The sequence below is a fragment of the Corythoichthys intestinalis genome, chromosome 2 (genome assembly GCF_030265065.1).
Source record: "Corythoichthys intestinalis isolate RoL2023-P3 chromosome 2, ASM3026506v1, whole genome shotgun sequence".
NCBI classification, from domain to species: domain Eukaryota; kingdom Metazoa; phylum Chordata; class Actinopteri; order Syngnathiformes; family Syngnathidae; genus Corythoichthys; species Corythoichthys intestinalis.
Genome location: NC_080396.1, coordinates 54,533,108 through 54,549,374, shown reverse-complemented (window position 1 = coordinate 54,549,374; position 16,267 = coordinate 54,533,108). Strand labels below are relative to the sequence as shown.

The 16,267-nt window shown below is 41.8% G+C and overlaps 1 protein-coding gene and 1 non-coding gene across 4 annotated transcripts; both read left to right on the top strand.

Annotated features, from left to right (window-relative positions):
- The first annotated feature begins 346 nt into the window (after nt 1–346).
- uba1 (ubiquitin-like modifier activating enzyme 1) lies at nt 347–16,197 on the top strand. Of its 3 annotated transcripts, none has more exons than XM_057829813.1 (26): nt 347–584; nt 3,304–3,420; nt 4,594–4,652; nt 5,021–5,189; nt 5,749–5,883; nt 5,960–6,066; nt 6,143–6,233; nt 6,329–6,461; nt 6,536–6,633; nt 6,768–6,914; nt 7,056–7,232; nt 7,327–7,434; nt 7,507–7,587; nt 7,937–8,089; nt 8,237–8,402; nt 8,902–9,098; nt 9,174–9,238; nt 13,082–13,277; nt 13,386–13,460; nt 13,558–13,747; nt 13,831–13,916; nt 14,003–14,095; nt 14,183–14,374; nt 14,640–14,741; nt 14,813–14,913; nt 15,664–16,197. In XM_057829813.1, exons 2-26 carry the CDS (start codon nt 3,304–3,306, stop codon nt 15,797–15,799), a joined length of 3,174 nt encoding a protein of 1,057 aa, XP_057685796.1. In that variant the 5' UTR covers nt 347–584; the 3' UTR covers nt 15,800–16,197. The 3 variants fall into 3 exon arrangements, with proteins under 3 accessions (XP_057685796.1, XP_057685797.1, XP_057685795.1); XM_057829814.1 differs by lacking the exon at nt 347–584 and adding an exon at nt 717–823; XM_057829812.1 differs by lacking the exon at nt 347–584 and adding an exon at nt 1,856–2,088.
- LOC130912580 (small nucleolar RNA U6-53/MBII-28) lies at nt 14,441–14,559 on the top strand. Its single transcript, XR_009062633.1, has one exon. It is a non-coding gene; the product is annotated as a small nucleolar RNA U6-53/MBII-28 (small nucleolar RNA).
- Nucleotides 16,198–16,267: the final 70 nt, after the last annotated feature.

Sequence of the window (16,267 nt, the reverse complement as noted above, 5' to 3'; positions counted from 1 at the left end):
GTTAAATACAGTCCTTGGTTAGACATGTGTTTGTAGGGCATATAGAAGTTCAGTCTTGAACGATGCTGACAAAGAACGTTACACAGAATCTCGTCGAGACTACATATCCCATCTAGCCTTGCGGGCGGCTCGGAATAGACCACCCTTTTCAGGGCACGGGTGTGGAAAATTATGCATGTGGTAAATAACATTCGAATACGATTAAAAATACGTACAGATATACAAATCGTTAGACGTATAAGTAAATTCATGAGTATATATATTGATTTAATTACTATCTCGAAATAAGTCTCGCAAAGGCTTTCATTGAAGCCTCCGAAAGAAATAGATGGTTGCGTCTGTAACGTGCACATGTTGCTGCTTTGCTTTTGCTTTCTGAAATAGTGAGGGGGGAAATCGCTTCAGCAACCACCGGGCATTCAAGCCGTCCAGCGAAAAACTCGCGCACGCAGAGCCCGCCACCGTGACACTTTCCTCGTTACCATCAACATCGGCGTCATCTTGTCACGCGGTTCGTTCGGACGATTCCTTTGGTACAGGCTGATTTTTAACACTACGGGCCAGGCAGAGTAATATCGGATGTGGTAAGTTGTGCACAGTTGTGTAAGCTTATCTTCTCGTGATAGCTAGCCCAAGCTAAGGGGCTAATGTTAGCACGCTGGGAAAAGTCATTGGGTGGCTAAATAGCTTCAAAAGCTAGGTGCACGCACGCTAACAACTACGCAGTCGTCTTATCTGCGTTCTTGCTTGAACACTGCACTAGTTAGGTTCATCGCTACGACAAAATCGCCTAGGCTAAAGTGTCTGTCGGGTGAACAACCAGGTATTCCCTGTATTTATTTATTCCTTGTGAAGGGTTCTTCTTGGTGGCTGGGAAACAGTTTGCTGGGCACATTAGATGTGGTACAAGTTATGCCCGTGCTAATTGCCGTCTGCATGGAGAACTGTCTTGTCGAAATGGCCCAGATAGCTGGTTCAGCGTTTAATTAGCACGTCGCGGCGTAAATCGAATCGCGACAGAATGCAGAGCATCTTCTAATGTAGACCTTGCCAACTTGGGCATGCCTGTGCCGTGTATGCCATTTCCTACCGATCCTTGAAATGACTGCTTTATCACGTCGCGGTGAAAAGAAGACCGGACCCTTGTCGACATGTGTACCCGAGAATGTGCGGCCCACACGTTCGTGAGCCTTTGTCATTCAGCAGGCAAGCAAGCAGGAACCCCCTCCCCCAATGCTCTTCTTCAGCTTGGAACGCTCACCCTTAACCTTTTATTAGGCCGATTTTCGGAATGCCCGGCATCCCTTGGCACAAATCAATTGTGATTGAGGAGCATTGTTTGCTGGAACTCGTTGCAAGTTTTAGTCCAAGGATGAAATATGCAGACAGCACAAGCAGGCATTGATGGCGTGGTTTATAGCTCTTTCAGTGCCACTGACTATGATTGACGTCCGATGGTGTCTCCTTTCATTCTACTGCTGGGAAGTGAAATTAGTTTGTCACTAGTAGACGTCCAATTCATTTGAACGGGGGAGGGTTGGCAGCGAAGGAACAGTGGGCTATCCCAGGCCCTTAGTTAAATGAATTGGACGTCAATGATACCCAATGAGATGACTTTACCGGAGAATAGATCTTTTTTTGGAACACTTGCGGTGAGTGGCGTGACAAATTGGCGTTGCAGTTGAATGTATTGTACAGTAGAGTCCAAGTACCACTTTCCACGCGGCCGTGTCAGAAGGGGCGGGATGAGCAAGTGCGCGCAGCCAATGGCGTGACAGCCTGCCTGAAGAGTCCGCTTTCCTGTAGAATATTTGGGCCGTGCGTCACGCCTCCTCCGCCCCTTTCTCTCCATCTGCCATTTTGGTTTTGTTCCCGTCTGCAGTCGTAAAGCCAGCCCAGCCGCTATTGCACTGGAGAGCCATCGAATTGCAAGCACATAGTGACTCGACATTCTAGCGCGAGCAGGCCAATCTTTCACGAAGCTGTTTTTTTCTTCCCCTCGTCTGTCCCGCCCGTCGACATATTTCCGATTGCTGACATCGGAACGGAGCGGGTTCGCGTCGGAAAGGCCCCCCGGAAGGATTATTGGTAAGAAATGAGAAATCAATGGGGCGCGAGTGAAGCGGTTAGAGTCGAGTTAGTGCACGTTTGACGCCCATTGTGCTCTCAACGCGAACATAGAGCCGCATCCGTTCGGCCAAAAAAAGTGATTTGCTTGCCGACCGATCAGCGCTTGGTGTCGTTGGCTGGCAGGCAGGAAGCTAGCTCCGGTAGCGAGCTGGTCACATCGGGATTCGAAGGGAGCCGACCGAGGCCTATAGGCCGAGGCTGTCTTTCCAATGGCGTTGGCTTGCTTCTTAACTTATTCATGTTGCCACTCCGTCCACTTGCCAAACCGAACGACTTAAGTGATTAGTGACACGCAGCCGGTCTCCACTCGCCGGCCTGCACGAATCCTGACGCGCTTTCTGGGGCGTTGTATTAAAGCCTTTGAAAAGGCTTCTTCACGGGCTTTTATCGCGTTGCGCAAATGAGCCAGCGTCAAGGAGTGTACAGTCGTGCGGCACACTTTCGTTTTCAGCTGACATCCACTGTAATGCTCAGCCGAACTGTGAATTTTGTACTGTATGCCAACTGGCTGCTACTTTTCCGGATCGTAAGAGGGTTCCAAAAATTGCTGAACACGGTAAAACTGCCTTCGCCCTCATTGTATAGTGGCGATGATTCCGACATACTGCGGACATAAGTTTCTCTCCCGGGCGATCGGTCAGGCGGAATCCTTTACGTACCCGGTGGCATTTGAACTGGCCACGAGCCCCAATGAACTCGTCGTTTGATTGTTGATGCTTCCTGCTCACAGCCACACCTGCTAGTTATATTGTCAAGTGTTAAGCGCAGTGAAGTTTCAATGATTCAGCGCTTTTTACTAAAACAGTGTCGCAGTTCCTCTTCCAAATCCAGGTCTCATACACTACACAATAGACCACCGTTAAACAGGGGAGACCTGTCTGAGTATGAAAGCAGCACATAATGCTGCTATTCATAGCTCTCCCTAGGTTCAATGTGTTGTCTAGCAGATTTGTTGTTGGCTGAAAGCCAGCCCAGCTGCTCTCAGGATGAGAAATCCTTTCTCACCAGAATGACTTGAAGCATTTAGGTGTCCACCATAATTATGGAATCGCACTGTTTGTGACTTGGTTGTCATTTACTACATAATTTTTCTGCAATGAAAATGATCAAAATTGCCAGTCAAATTTTTCTGCATTGAAAATGATTTAAAATTCTATTTTTGGTCACCGGCAGATGTCCAGCTCGCCGCTGTCCAAGAAACGTCGCTTGTCAGGAACAGAGACGAAGACGGGATCCCACTGCTCCTCTTCAAACTCCGTCAAAACTGATCTGTCCCACACACCCGCCAACGTAAGCTTATTCTCATACTGCCCTGCTAATATTTCCAACTTATGTTGGTTTCTGTACTAGCAACACCAATACCAAAACACAGCAAATCCAGCAAGGTTGGAGTTGTTGTGTTTTGGTAATAGTCTCGCTTGTAGAGTTTAGAGTTGTGACAAAAAAACTATTCGCCTGGTACTCATTCGTTAGGACAGGAAACACTAACGTATCAATAGCAAGCTCAGTTGATACAAAATCCGCCAGTAATCTAGAGATACATCGATTTTTGTGCTGTGCATTGGATATCGCTTGGCTAGAAATCTTTTATCCGAGGCTTCACAATGTTTTCTTTTTTGAAACACCTTAAACGCTTGCATAGTGTATTCCTTTTAAAAAGAACCGTGAATGCTCATGTAACAAGTAGTGGAATGACTGCAGTCACTGACCAGTTTCAAAATAAAAGCCTGATAAAGGACTGCCTCATGTTACACATAATTATTGTGCTTCTATTTTGAAGCTGGCCAGCTTGTTTCTGAGACCTTGTGGCGGCATGTTTGACCCCCCCCCCCCCCCCCCCAAAAAAAAACAAAACAAAACCAACAACTCTTCTTATAGGCAATAATATTTAAGATATTTTTTGTGATCGTAAAAATACTTACATGATTTTGTTGTTTTAAAAAGAAAAACTAGGCAATTTTCAGACCAGTACATTTGTTACCCATTTCCCCCATCTAGCAAAGCACCAGGCTATAATTTGGCTGAAATTGTGCACTTTTGTAGCAGATCAAATATGACTGTATTGTATTTATTTTTGTTTCCTACAGGGTCATAAAGAAACAATAAATTACCTTGGTTTAGGAATGTATTTATTTAAAGAATTGGTTTCTTCATGATTGTCTTGAAAAATCTTTTTGTCTAAATTGTCTAAAAAGTAGCTCTTTTTTTCCCCACTCAATGTTGTACCGATTTGTTTCCCTGAATCAAATACAATTCCAAACTAAACTAAATCGTGATTGAACCGTTATGTCTTTTTAAAGATCATATCGCAAGAAGCGTATCGAATCAGCCTCATGCCAAAGCTTCACAACCTTAGAAACCAGCATTTGCTGTATTTCCTGGCAGGGTAATTGCTAGTAAAAAAACAAAAAAACAACAAAAAAAAACATGTATTTTCATAATCTTTTGGGCCTTTCCCCACAGGGCATGGCAAAGAATGGCAATGATGCTGAGATTGATGAAGGCCTGTACTCCAGACAACTGTAAGTCTTCCCCATTCTCCTTCTTGTTTTGTTATTAAGAGTTATGAGATACCTCAGTCAATATCGCCATAATTTGCCAAGACCTCCCCATTCCATTTACAATAATACCAATAAAAAGAAAATGTTAGATTACGTACGTAAGTTTGCATCTTCTCTCCAAGCTGCTGTCTTTGCAGTTGAATAAAAAAAAAAAGTCATTATAAAATGATCAATTACTTTGTGGGACATCATTGTACAAATGGTAGGTCCACAATCTTTCGACCAGTTTTCATGTCAGAATTTCACTATCTTACTACATTTAAAAGAGTCATTTTGATGGACACCAAAGGCACTTCATGGTAGCAGTGACCCACATATTCCCTCTCTAGGTACGTGTTGGGCCATGCTGCAATGAAGCGCATGCAAAACTCCAATGTCCTCATCTCTGGTATGAGAGGTCTTGGAGTGGAGATCGCCAAGAACGTCATTTTAGGAGGAGTTCGAAGTGTCACTGTGCACGACCAAGGAGTCGCAGAATGGCGAGACCTCTCTTCCCAGGTGAGTGGACTCATGCATGCCGAGTCTTCTTTAGTTAGTTGCTTTACATGTTGAACTGCAATGTGAATTTATTTGGGAACTATATGAGAAAATCTATAAATATACAGCAAGCCCATAATGATATGCATAGCGAGGTCACAAAATTCCCGAGTCACGAGTTGGCACTTGGGACAATGCTTTATCAAGTTTAACCAATAATTACATTTAAATGACTGAGCCCTTTTTTTAAATTCATGACTAGACTTTGCACTGCTTAATTAAAAACAAAGCCGCTACTACAGACGTTTCAATTACTGTGAAAGACTGACCTAGCTTTATCTGTGGGTGGCCTCCGCTTGAATCCTAATCACACTAGGTCTCAGGCCAGTTTTAGGACATCAAAAGAGGCTTTCTCTTTCTTTTGAATCACAAGCAACTCCCCAGTTAGAAGTTAAATTTTGATTTTTCTTTTTTTTAACTTTGTAGTTGGTACAGCTAATATTCTACGTCTTTAGAAGAACAGCATGCATTTGGTGTCTTGTTAAATTTATCATGATTGTGTTTGTTTTTGCATTGTTAGTTTTATATTCGAGAGGAGGATTTGGGGAAGAACAGAGCAGAAGTTAGCCAGTCCCGTTTGGCTGAACTCAACAACTATGTCCCTGTGGCTGCATATGCGGGTGCGCTCACAGAAGACTTCCTGGCAAAGTTCCAGGTATAGGCCTTGTTGAGAACTCAAGGGTAAGGAATGGACACATCAGAGTGTTAATGTTCATCCTTTCGTAACTCAGGTTGTAGTGTTGACCAACTCCACTCTCGATGAGCAGCAGAAAGTTGGCGAGTTCTGCCACAGTAAAGGCATCAAGATGATCATTGCAGACACTCGAGGTCTTTTTGGGTATGAGCCTTCATATCCTTCATTATTGACTTCATTGAGATGTTTGGTGCTGTCTGACACATCTATCCATTTGCAGTCAGCTTTTTTGCGACTTTGGCGAAGAGATGATTGTGTATGACACTAATGGAGAGCAGCCTCTGAGTGCCATGATTTCCATGATCACAAAGGTTTGTCTATTAAATCTGCTTCGTTGATCCAATGCTTATTCATTTTTGTAATAATATCAATGCAAATTGAATTGCCAAAATAATATTTGCTGTAGGACAATCCAGGTGTTGTGACTTGCCTGGATGAGGCACGGCACGGTTTTGAAAGTGGAGACTTTGTGACCTTCTCAGAGGTTCAGGGAATGACCGAACTTAATGGCTGCCAACCGGTTGAAATCAAAGTTCTTGGTATAGCCCATTTCTATTAGTGATATTGGATTATGAAAAACATCACTTCACTGACATGGTCTATCTCTGTCCAGGTCCCTATACATTCAGCATTTGTGACACAACAGGATTTACAGATTATGTGAGAGGAGGAATTGTTTCCCAGGTCAAGATGCCCAAGAAATTCACTTTTGTAAGTAAATTTGATAATAAATCTATAACAATGGAGCTGTTCATTAACATTGCTGATACAATTAGTTTTTTTTTGTACTCAAGTAGTTAAAACGGTTACGTCAAAGTGAAATGGAAATATCTTTGTGGGTGTAGAAGTCCATTTCCTCTTCCATGGCTGAACCAGAGTTCCTAATGACAGACTTTGCCAAGTTTGAGCGTCCAGGACAACTACATTTGGGCTTTCAAGCCATCCACGCCTTCCAGAAAAAACACAGCCGCCTGCCTTCACCTTGGAACCAGGTAATTTACTTGTTTGTAGTAGTCACATAAGGACTCCAAAGCATTAGTAATATTTGTAAAGTGTAGTATTTGTAAAGACCTTTTTGCTAAGCCTTTTTCGCTTAATTTATTTTGAGTGATTCTACTGGCTCTGCATTTCAGGCTGATGGTGAAGAAATGTTAACATTGGCCAAGGAGCTGAACGCTTCTCAGTCTGGATCAGCTAAAATAGAACAGCTTGATGAGGCGCTCATCAAAAAACTGTGCTATGTCTCTGCTGGTGACCTGGCTCCTCTCAATGCCTTTATCGGTGGTCTGGCGGCACAGGAAGTTATGAAGGTTAGTTGGGAGTGGTTGTCTTCTTTGAAGTCTTAATGAAATATAGTCATCCGCATTGTATTTAGGGTTTTCATTGTGGACTTTTTTCTTTCAGGCATGCACAGGGAAATTTATGCCCATTATGCAGTGGTTGTACTTTGATGCATTGGAGTGCCTGTCAGAAGAGGAAGGAGTTGTACTCACCGAGGAAGAGTGTGCTCCTGTAGGTATTATTAAATCTCACACAAATTTGGATTCCAACTGTAGTGTAATTCTAACTAAGAATTTTTGGTAGAGGAACAGTCGATACGATGGACAGATTGCAGTATTTGGCACCAAGCTGCAGGATTTGCTTGCCAAGCAACGCTACTTCCTGGTGAGTCTGCCATCCGTTAAGATTCAGTCTACTGCCATTAATGGCTTCCTGTTGCTAAAGGGCAAAAAATAGGTAGTTGAATATAAGTAAGGAAGACGGTGTACCTCTAAATTTGTTAGTTTACACATGTATGTTTTGTGACTTGAAAAATGCTTTTGGGTTGTACTGAATTATATTGATGCGACTGAATTAATGATTACAAGGAGATGAAGATAAAATGACTAGACGACTTATACATGTAACCCAAAAATTGTTAGATATTATCTTTTTGGCTGTTTTCTAGAACTGGACTTTTAATTTTTAGTTCAATAGCACCGTATCCTGCAATTAACGCAGTTAAACTTTTCAGGTTGGAGCCGGTGCCATTGGTTGTGAGCTCTTGAAAAACTTTGCCATGATTGGATTGGCAAGTGGTGAGGGTGAGGTCATTGTGACAGATATGGACACTATAGAGAAGTCTAACCTAAACAGACAGTTCCTCTTCAGACAATCAGATGTTACGGTAAGCAACTGGTTTTGTATGACAGTTCATTCCTCTTTTAAATGTGAATTCTACATACAAGTTTACTGTGCTTTGTTTCAGTTCAATTTCGGAAGGTTTTGTATCAGTGTAAAAGCATGATAAAATTGTTCTCTGTGCTGTAAATAGAAAATGAAAAGTGACACAGCTGCAGCAGCAGTCAAACAGATGAACCCTTCTATCAAGATCACTGGTCACCAGAACAGGGTGGGCCCAGACACCGAGAGAGTCTACGACGACGACTTCTTTGAAAGCCTTGATGGAGTAGCCAATGCACTGGACAATGTTGATGCACGTAAGTAACAGAGCTCTTTCACGTTAGACCAAGAGGATCGGGGTCTTGATTGGGGAGCTACCTTGCAACAACACTTACAAATGACTTGCTGAATAGCTTCAGTATTCACACTGTGCCAAACCAACTTTCCGAACAGCATCACGTGGGCGAAAGGCGCACTCATTGATTGGACAAATTCAGAAGAAGAAATGCATCCTTCAGAGGGGAAAGGGGGGAGCGTGGTGTGACGCTGCACGTAATGTAGTATAAGCGCACCCTGCTCCGCTTGCATTCACAAGCGAAACAGGATGCACTTAAAGCGGACAGAGACCCACAATTGAGTGGACCAGAGTCTGTTTGGTCCGAGCTAGCATTCAGATGTATGTTCACATTTACAAAACGAAGTGGACTATCTGAGAAAAAGAACTTAGAAGGACCAAACAGTGGTAGTGTGAAAGCACCTAAAGTTATTTCTTCCTTCCCTTCCATTATTTCATATGCCTTTTTCTATTTTGCACAGGTTTGTACATGGATAGGAGGTGTGTGTACTATCGTAAACCCTTACTGGAGTCTGGTACTCTGGGTACCAAGGGAAATGTCCAGGTCGTGATCCCCTTCCTCACAGAGTCGTACAGCTCTAGCCAGGATCCACCTGAGAAGTCCATCCCCATCTGTACTCTAAAGAATTTTCCAAATGCCATCGAGCACACACTGCAAGTGAGTAAACTTTCTCAACAGTAGTTCCTGAAACAGTTTGTGTTAATTGATCTGGTCCCCACTTGTTCTATTTAGTGGGCCCGCGATGAGTTTGAGGGCCTCTTCAAGCAGCCACAAGAGAACTCCATGCAGTATCTAACGTAAGTCTGTTTCTCTGGCATTACACACTAAGTGCTGCAGGGTGTTTTGAGTTTGCACACCTTCTGCTAAAGTGTGTGGTCATGTAGTAAATGAACCTGGGAGTCTTTTGCACAGAACCTGCCTCTTGAAGATCCCAAATGATGAGTAAATGGATTTTAATGGCAGACTTCAAGTAAAAACAGGTGCTGTGGGATTTGCACTTGTATCAGCTCAAGTTCTGTTTTACCGTGGTTTGAAAAGGTCTGGGGGAAACCCCTGGCAATTTGTTTTCATTTATAAATCATTGGATTTTTTTATCAGCAATTTTATTGAGATGTATCAACGTACTAATGGAGAGTAATATTTCAAAATGGAAACTAGGTTTATCACTAGGTTTATGGGACTAATTGAAGATGTGCAGCATGAATCTAACCAAAATTGCACAAGTGCAGCCATTTGGACACCCTTGTCATTTTGTTGATTGGAATACCAGTAATTTAATATCAGTTTAATTGGAAATCCAAATTAGCATGTGATCTTATCAAGACTTAAACCTCATAGAAAGAAAATGTATTTAAGGTGGCCGTTTGCCCGTTGTTTATCTTTGTATCTCCAGCACCATATCGTTCAAGATTGTGATTTAAGCAAGGCTACGGAAAGCTTTCTGACATTTCAGCTGTCAGTTTCAACTGTAAGGACCATAATGAAAAATGGAGGACCACAAATACAATTCTAATCAAGTCGAGAATTGGCAGGCCAAAAAAAATATCGGATGCCAAGCCGATGGATAGTATAAATGTTCAAAGCCAACCTAGAGACAACAACCAAAATGCTGCAGATGGGGTCATTGTTCTGTGTCACTGGCACGGTGGTGCGAAAAGAAGCCTTTTTCGCACATATGTCCGCAAACAGATTCGCTTGAGGTATGCAAAAGCACGTTAGGATAAGCCAGCTTCATTTTGGAACCAGGTACTCTGGAGTGATTAAAGAAATAGTTTTTTGTGGGTTAATAAGGGGTAACAAGTTACAACAACATAATAAGTTATGCATGGTGATGAAAGAACATTTTTGCACTTGCTGCCCACAGTAAAGTTTGGTGGTGGATCCATCATGCTGTTGGGCCTGTGTGGCCAGTTATTGTGCTGGGAAACCTGTTAAAAACGAGGGTTGCATGGATACCACTCAATATCAACAAATAATGAAAATGTTTAACAAGTTAGGCCGAAGCTAGATCTTTCAACAACACAATGACTTATTTCTGGAAAAAGTACAGTGGTAGTCTTCCAAAGGCGCAAGTACAATGTTCTGACTTCTAAGAGGGCCATCCCAGTCCACAGGCCTTAATATCGTTGAAAATGAATGTGATGATCTCGAGCAAGCTTTCACTGCTTGGCAACTATCAAACTTAATGACTTTAGTGGAGATGTTTTGTAAGGAATAATGGTCCAACTTGCCTCTTTACAGAATCCATAAACTCATTAGAAATCATAAGAGACGTTTAGAAACTTATTTTGGCAAAAGGAAGATCTACTGAACACCCCAATCACCCTTTGGTTTGCCGCTGCATAATCTTTTATGCAAATTGCATACCTAAGAGTTTATAAACTTGGTTTCACTTCTGAAATACTACCGTCAGTTTTTTGATATGCAAAAATTAAGTTGCTGAGCCGAACGCCCAATGATTTATACATTAAAATAAATCCCCGGCACCCAAAGTTTTTCGTACCATTAATTTACACGCATCTGTATGTTTTGCATACTATACTGAGAACCAGGTCACATTCATGTTGGAGAAAGACTGAAAGGGTGCGCAAACTTTGAAGCTAAGTGGAGTCGATCAAAGCATGGCCACCTGGTTCAAGTCCTTAGATTTCATTCTGAAAACTGCCTTGACTATGAAAAGTGTGGGGTGGGGGGGGGGGGGGGTAAATGTTAAATGTTTTTTAACCCTTTAAGGTCTGGGCCTATTTTGTCTGATTTTGCATGCCTTTGAAGTTGCCTTTATATTTCAAAGAAAGAATTGTTTACGATGGCCTGGTTTGGTCCCTTTTTTTGTGACACCTTGAACTTCATGTCCAAACTGTTGTTTCCTTCACTGACCAATTATAAATCATCATTTTGGGCCCAAAAAGACCAAAAATTCCAAAATCGTTTTGTCAAAATTTTTAATATTGATGTCCAATTGACAACCAAACTTGCGTAACGAACAGTTTTGAAACTTTGTAATATTTATTCAACATGTTAGGATGAACATTCAACCAAAAAAATTTAGAATAAATAGTCTTATATTTGACAATTCAACATAAACAAAAGGTATAGCCATAGGCGTTTTCTGCCTTTATACATGCTCTAGTCAAAACAGGTTATATACAGCAGACCAAACAGTGAAGAACAGTGAAAAAATATATACCATCTAACACAAGTGTTTAGAGGCCATCTCTTTATGAGTTTAGGTATTGCGGCCCATCACTTGATGAAAACTATGTACACACAATCAAGCTTCTTGAACACACATGTATATACATAAATTGAGAAGACTGATTGTGGGGGGGGGGAAATATATATATTTAACATTGGGGGGAAAAGTATTTTCAAAAATATTTACAATAAACAAGTTAAATTTTTTTCAGGCATGCCACTCCGAAAAGCAGTTTCGTCCTGGAATTAGACACAGGGCTACTACATCAGACAGCCCATACTTCGGTCCTCTTTCCACCCTTCCATTTTCATTTCACTTTGCTTTCATTGTCACTATAAATGTACATGAAGAAAAAGTCAGTATTTCAAGTATAAAATAAAAATATATACAGTAATAAATAATAATGGAAATCTATATGTATGACAATAGAAAGAATACCATAGCTGAATATGTGCTACATCCCTAATCTTCATATAGAAAGAAGAACACCACAAATTATAAATTCCTGCCTGGCATACACACAGTGCATGTACGACTTTGATCTGATATGCACATTTTATTATTATATACACAAACACACACTTATATTGCATCAAAATTAACTTTGTCTTGCAATATCAAAAGAAACTTTCAAAAGAAACTTTTTCAGCATTTAAAAAAAAAAAGTGAGTTGGCTTACCTCTGCTCGTCGATGGCGTCACCCACGTGTTCAAATCCGTCACTATCTTCTCTCGAGGACTCTTCCGAAGAAGACGATGATGACTAATTTGGACCATCCTCTTCCTCAAGTTGATCAAAAAGCACAATTGCTTGCGCTAAATTTAGTTTTCCGTTCATTCTCAAAGTCACACAAAGTCGCTGCTTGATCCAAACGGCCGTCGCTCGCCACCTCGCTGCTTCAGAGCACTCCTCCCTCTCGTTCGGTGGAACCTCGCACGGCAGTTATATTTATTTAAAAAAAAACGCATTTTGTGCTTCCACTGTGACTTCGAAAGGGTTCGTTTGATTTGCGTTTTTTTCATGGAGCTTCCGTTTTGAAAAAGGACAAGAAATGATCGAAATATAGACATAAACAAATGATCCATGCAGCGTTTTAATGTTTTTTTGAGAGGACAACAAAACTATAAAACTTAAATGACAATATCTCACGTTTTAGTTGGTCGATTGACTTCAAATAATGAGAGTAAACCGCAACTTCCGCACTTTAAAACGAGACCAACCAACGGCATGTGGGTGACGTAATTAAAACGTGAGGGCGCTTCAAAGACGACGTGCGCTGAGGACGCGCCGGCGCGTCCTTCGACTCTCAAGGGTTAATATTGCTGCTCAATATGGTATTTTCTAATACAATAGAATACAAATTCTAATCAAAACCAGAAAACTTCTTTTACAAGTTCTTTTTGACATGTTTTTTTCCTGATGTATTGCCTGATTGTTTTTGCAGAGATCCTAAATTCATGGAGCGCACCCTGAAACTTCCAGGTGGTCAATCCGCTGAGTTGCTGGAGGCTGTTTACAAGAGCCTGGTGACAGACTGCCCCCACAGTTTTGCCGACTGTGTATCCTGGGCACGCAACCACTGGCAGTGCCAATACAGCAACAACATCCGACAGCTATTGCACAACTTCCCTCCAGATCAGGTTTTCATCTTTGCACTTCTCTTGAACATTTGTCAGATGATGCAAACAATTTGAATATGATAATACACGATGTCATCTTTTACATTATTTCACTTTATTTGCTTTCAGCTAACAAGCTCAGGTGCCCCCTTCTGGTCCGGTCCAAAGAGATGTCCTCATCCCCTTGAATTCAGCACTAGCAATGTTAGAATGCATTCATTTACTCTGCCACCTTGAATGCGTCCCTTCTTTTCAAGCAGCAGTCCAAAATAAAATGGGGATTTTGGGATTTGTCTTGCAGGACCTGCACATAGATTATGTAATGGCTGCAGCTAACTTGTTTGCCCAAACGTACGGAATAGAAAGCTGCAGCGATCGTGCAGCCATTATCAAGATGTCACAAGAAGTAAAGGTGCCCGTTTTTACACCACGTTCAGGGGTAAAAATCCACGTCTCTGATCAGGAGCTACAGAATAGCAATTCTTCTGTTGGTAAGTAGGCATGATTGGAAATATTAAGATTGTTGGAAGGGTGTCTTTTAAATTTTTTTTTTTTTTTTTTTTTGCTGTAACAGATGACTCAAGACTAGAGGAGCTGAAGGTGCTCCTGCCTCCACCTGAGTCTTCTCAGTTCAAACTCTGTGCCATTGACTTTGAAAAGGTACCCTTTCTGTCCTTTGTTTTACAGCCGACCTAAGATGTTTTTGTTGGTTTTTGAAGCTGTTGATTTGTGGTCCAAATTAATAGGATGATGATACCAACTTCCACATGGACTTTATAGTGGCGGCATCCAACCTGAGAGCAGAAAATTATGACATCCCCCCTACTGACAGACATAATGTGGGTGCCCGTCTCGCAGAAAGAGACATACCTTTTCTAATTTTAGACTGGGTTATGTGTGATTGTACATATCCTTTCATTATCCAGAGCAAACTTATAGCTGGCAAAATTATACCTGCCATTGCCACTACCACATCTGCTGTGGTGGGTCTGGTCTGTCTCGAGCTCCTCAAGATTGTCCAAGGGCACAAAAAGCTGGAGTCATATAAGAATGGTTTCATGAATCTGTCCCTGCCGTTCTTTGCCTCTTCTGAGCCCATCGCTGCTCCCAGACATAAGGTAGGATTTCTGCATGAATTAATTTGGCATTTGTAGCTCGTATGAAAAATGTCCACCGATAATTGGCTCCAGTGATGATTCAGCCATGCTAATACTGATGCACCAGACAGGTGTAATTCATGTCTGGATGCAAGTGAGTTCGACACAACTTCTCACACTGATGGTTTCAGTGTGTGCTGAGGAGACTATTTACCTGCCTACTGTTGGGTGTGTGGCCAAACGTGGTGACTAATTATCCCATTATGCCTTTTTTTTCCCTTAACAGTACTATGAAACTGAATGGACATTATGGGACCGTTTCGAGGTCAGTGGCCTGCAGCCCAATGGAGAAGAGATGACACTGCGGCAGTTTTTGGACTATTTCAAAGTAAGGTTTGCTATAGGGCGTTAGTGTCTACTTGTTTGATTGCATAAAACTAAACTGTTTTCGTTTTATAGAATGACCATAAGTTGGAGATCACCATGCTTTCTCAGGGAGTGTCCATGCTCTACTCTTTCTTCATGCCTGCTGCCAAACTCCGAGAGAGACTTGATCTACCGTGAGTGGAATGTCATTTAATCAAGGGTGGATGTTGGACCTCCCACAGTTAATCTAGTCACAGCGAATACTCATATGATTAAAAAAAAAAAAAAAAAAAAGCTTGTGCAAAAAGTCTGCCTCAAATATTTATTGATAATTTTTCCACATGAACTTTGACTAGCAACACATCTTGGTGTAGAATTAAAAGCCATAAGCCTGTTAAAGGCAGAATTGCAAACAAATGCTATGAAACTCGTACAATCTGAACCACAATAACACATGTCACCAACACAAGGTGCCTATATCTAGTATAAGACGATAAAGAATAGCATTTCTAGTTAAAATGTATTGTAGTGGTACCTTGACCACAAGTCACATTTGTGTACAAGCTGCCAATGGCCAACCTCAGTCACTCAATAAACAGCCCCTCCGGTCCACAGTGTTTGACAGTGCCCACATCATTCACCATGCACACTCTCAAATACTACAGCAGAATGTGGATGATGACCCAATTTTCTCAGAGTAACTGCACCTCACTTTTTTCATAATTATTCGATATTTATTCTGCTGCTGCTATCTGATTAATAAATGTAATAACTGGTAGTCCCTTTAACTGATTGGTTGCCGTTGGTGGCAAACAAAATTGGTTTTGACGTTGACTTTCAGCATCCCAGGTAAAGTGGATTTGACATCGACGCCAGCCAATGACTTAAATGTAAACATATTGTACAGTGACAGCCTCAGTGATCCTCTCTTATGTGTCCTGTAGGATGACTGAGATTGTGACCAAGGTGTCTAAGAAGAAGTTGGGCAAACACGTCAAAGCTCTGGTGTTCGAGTTGTGCTGCAATGACGTGTCGGACGAAGACGTGGAAGTGCCGTACGTCAGATACACTATTCGCTGACTTCCACTTTTGGACTCACCTATGGGAGGATGGGGTTTACTGGAGGGAGATGGTGTTTGTTATGAGGGGTTGAGGTAATTTTGGGGACGGGAGAATTGGGTGGTTCAGGATTTCTCTATAGGATGAATCTTTTTTGTTTTCATGGCCTGTGGTTTGTGTGAACCTGTGCCTCAGTGTACATAGCCCCATTGAGCTGACTCGCTGGTAACTGCGTGTCAGGTATCCACTTGTCCTCAGTACTTGGAGACAGGGCTATTGCAGGAGGCAGGAAGCCTGCATATATACTGGACGTCCTGATATCTGAAGGCTCAGTCAAAGCCTGAGTGAAGTTGATACTCAGCAGTCGATTACATGTCGCGACTGTCTCCCTTTTACATGTCTAAAAGAACCCCATCCACTTCTATCCCCCAAAATAAAAATAAATTTAAAGTGGTACATGTATTTTATTCATTTGATTGCACCACCTGT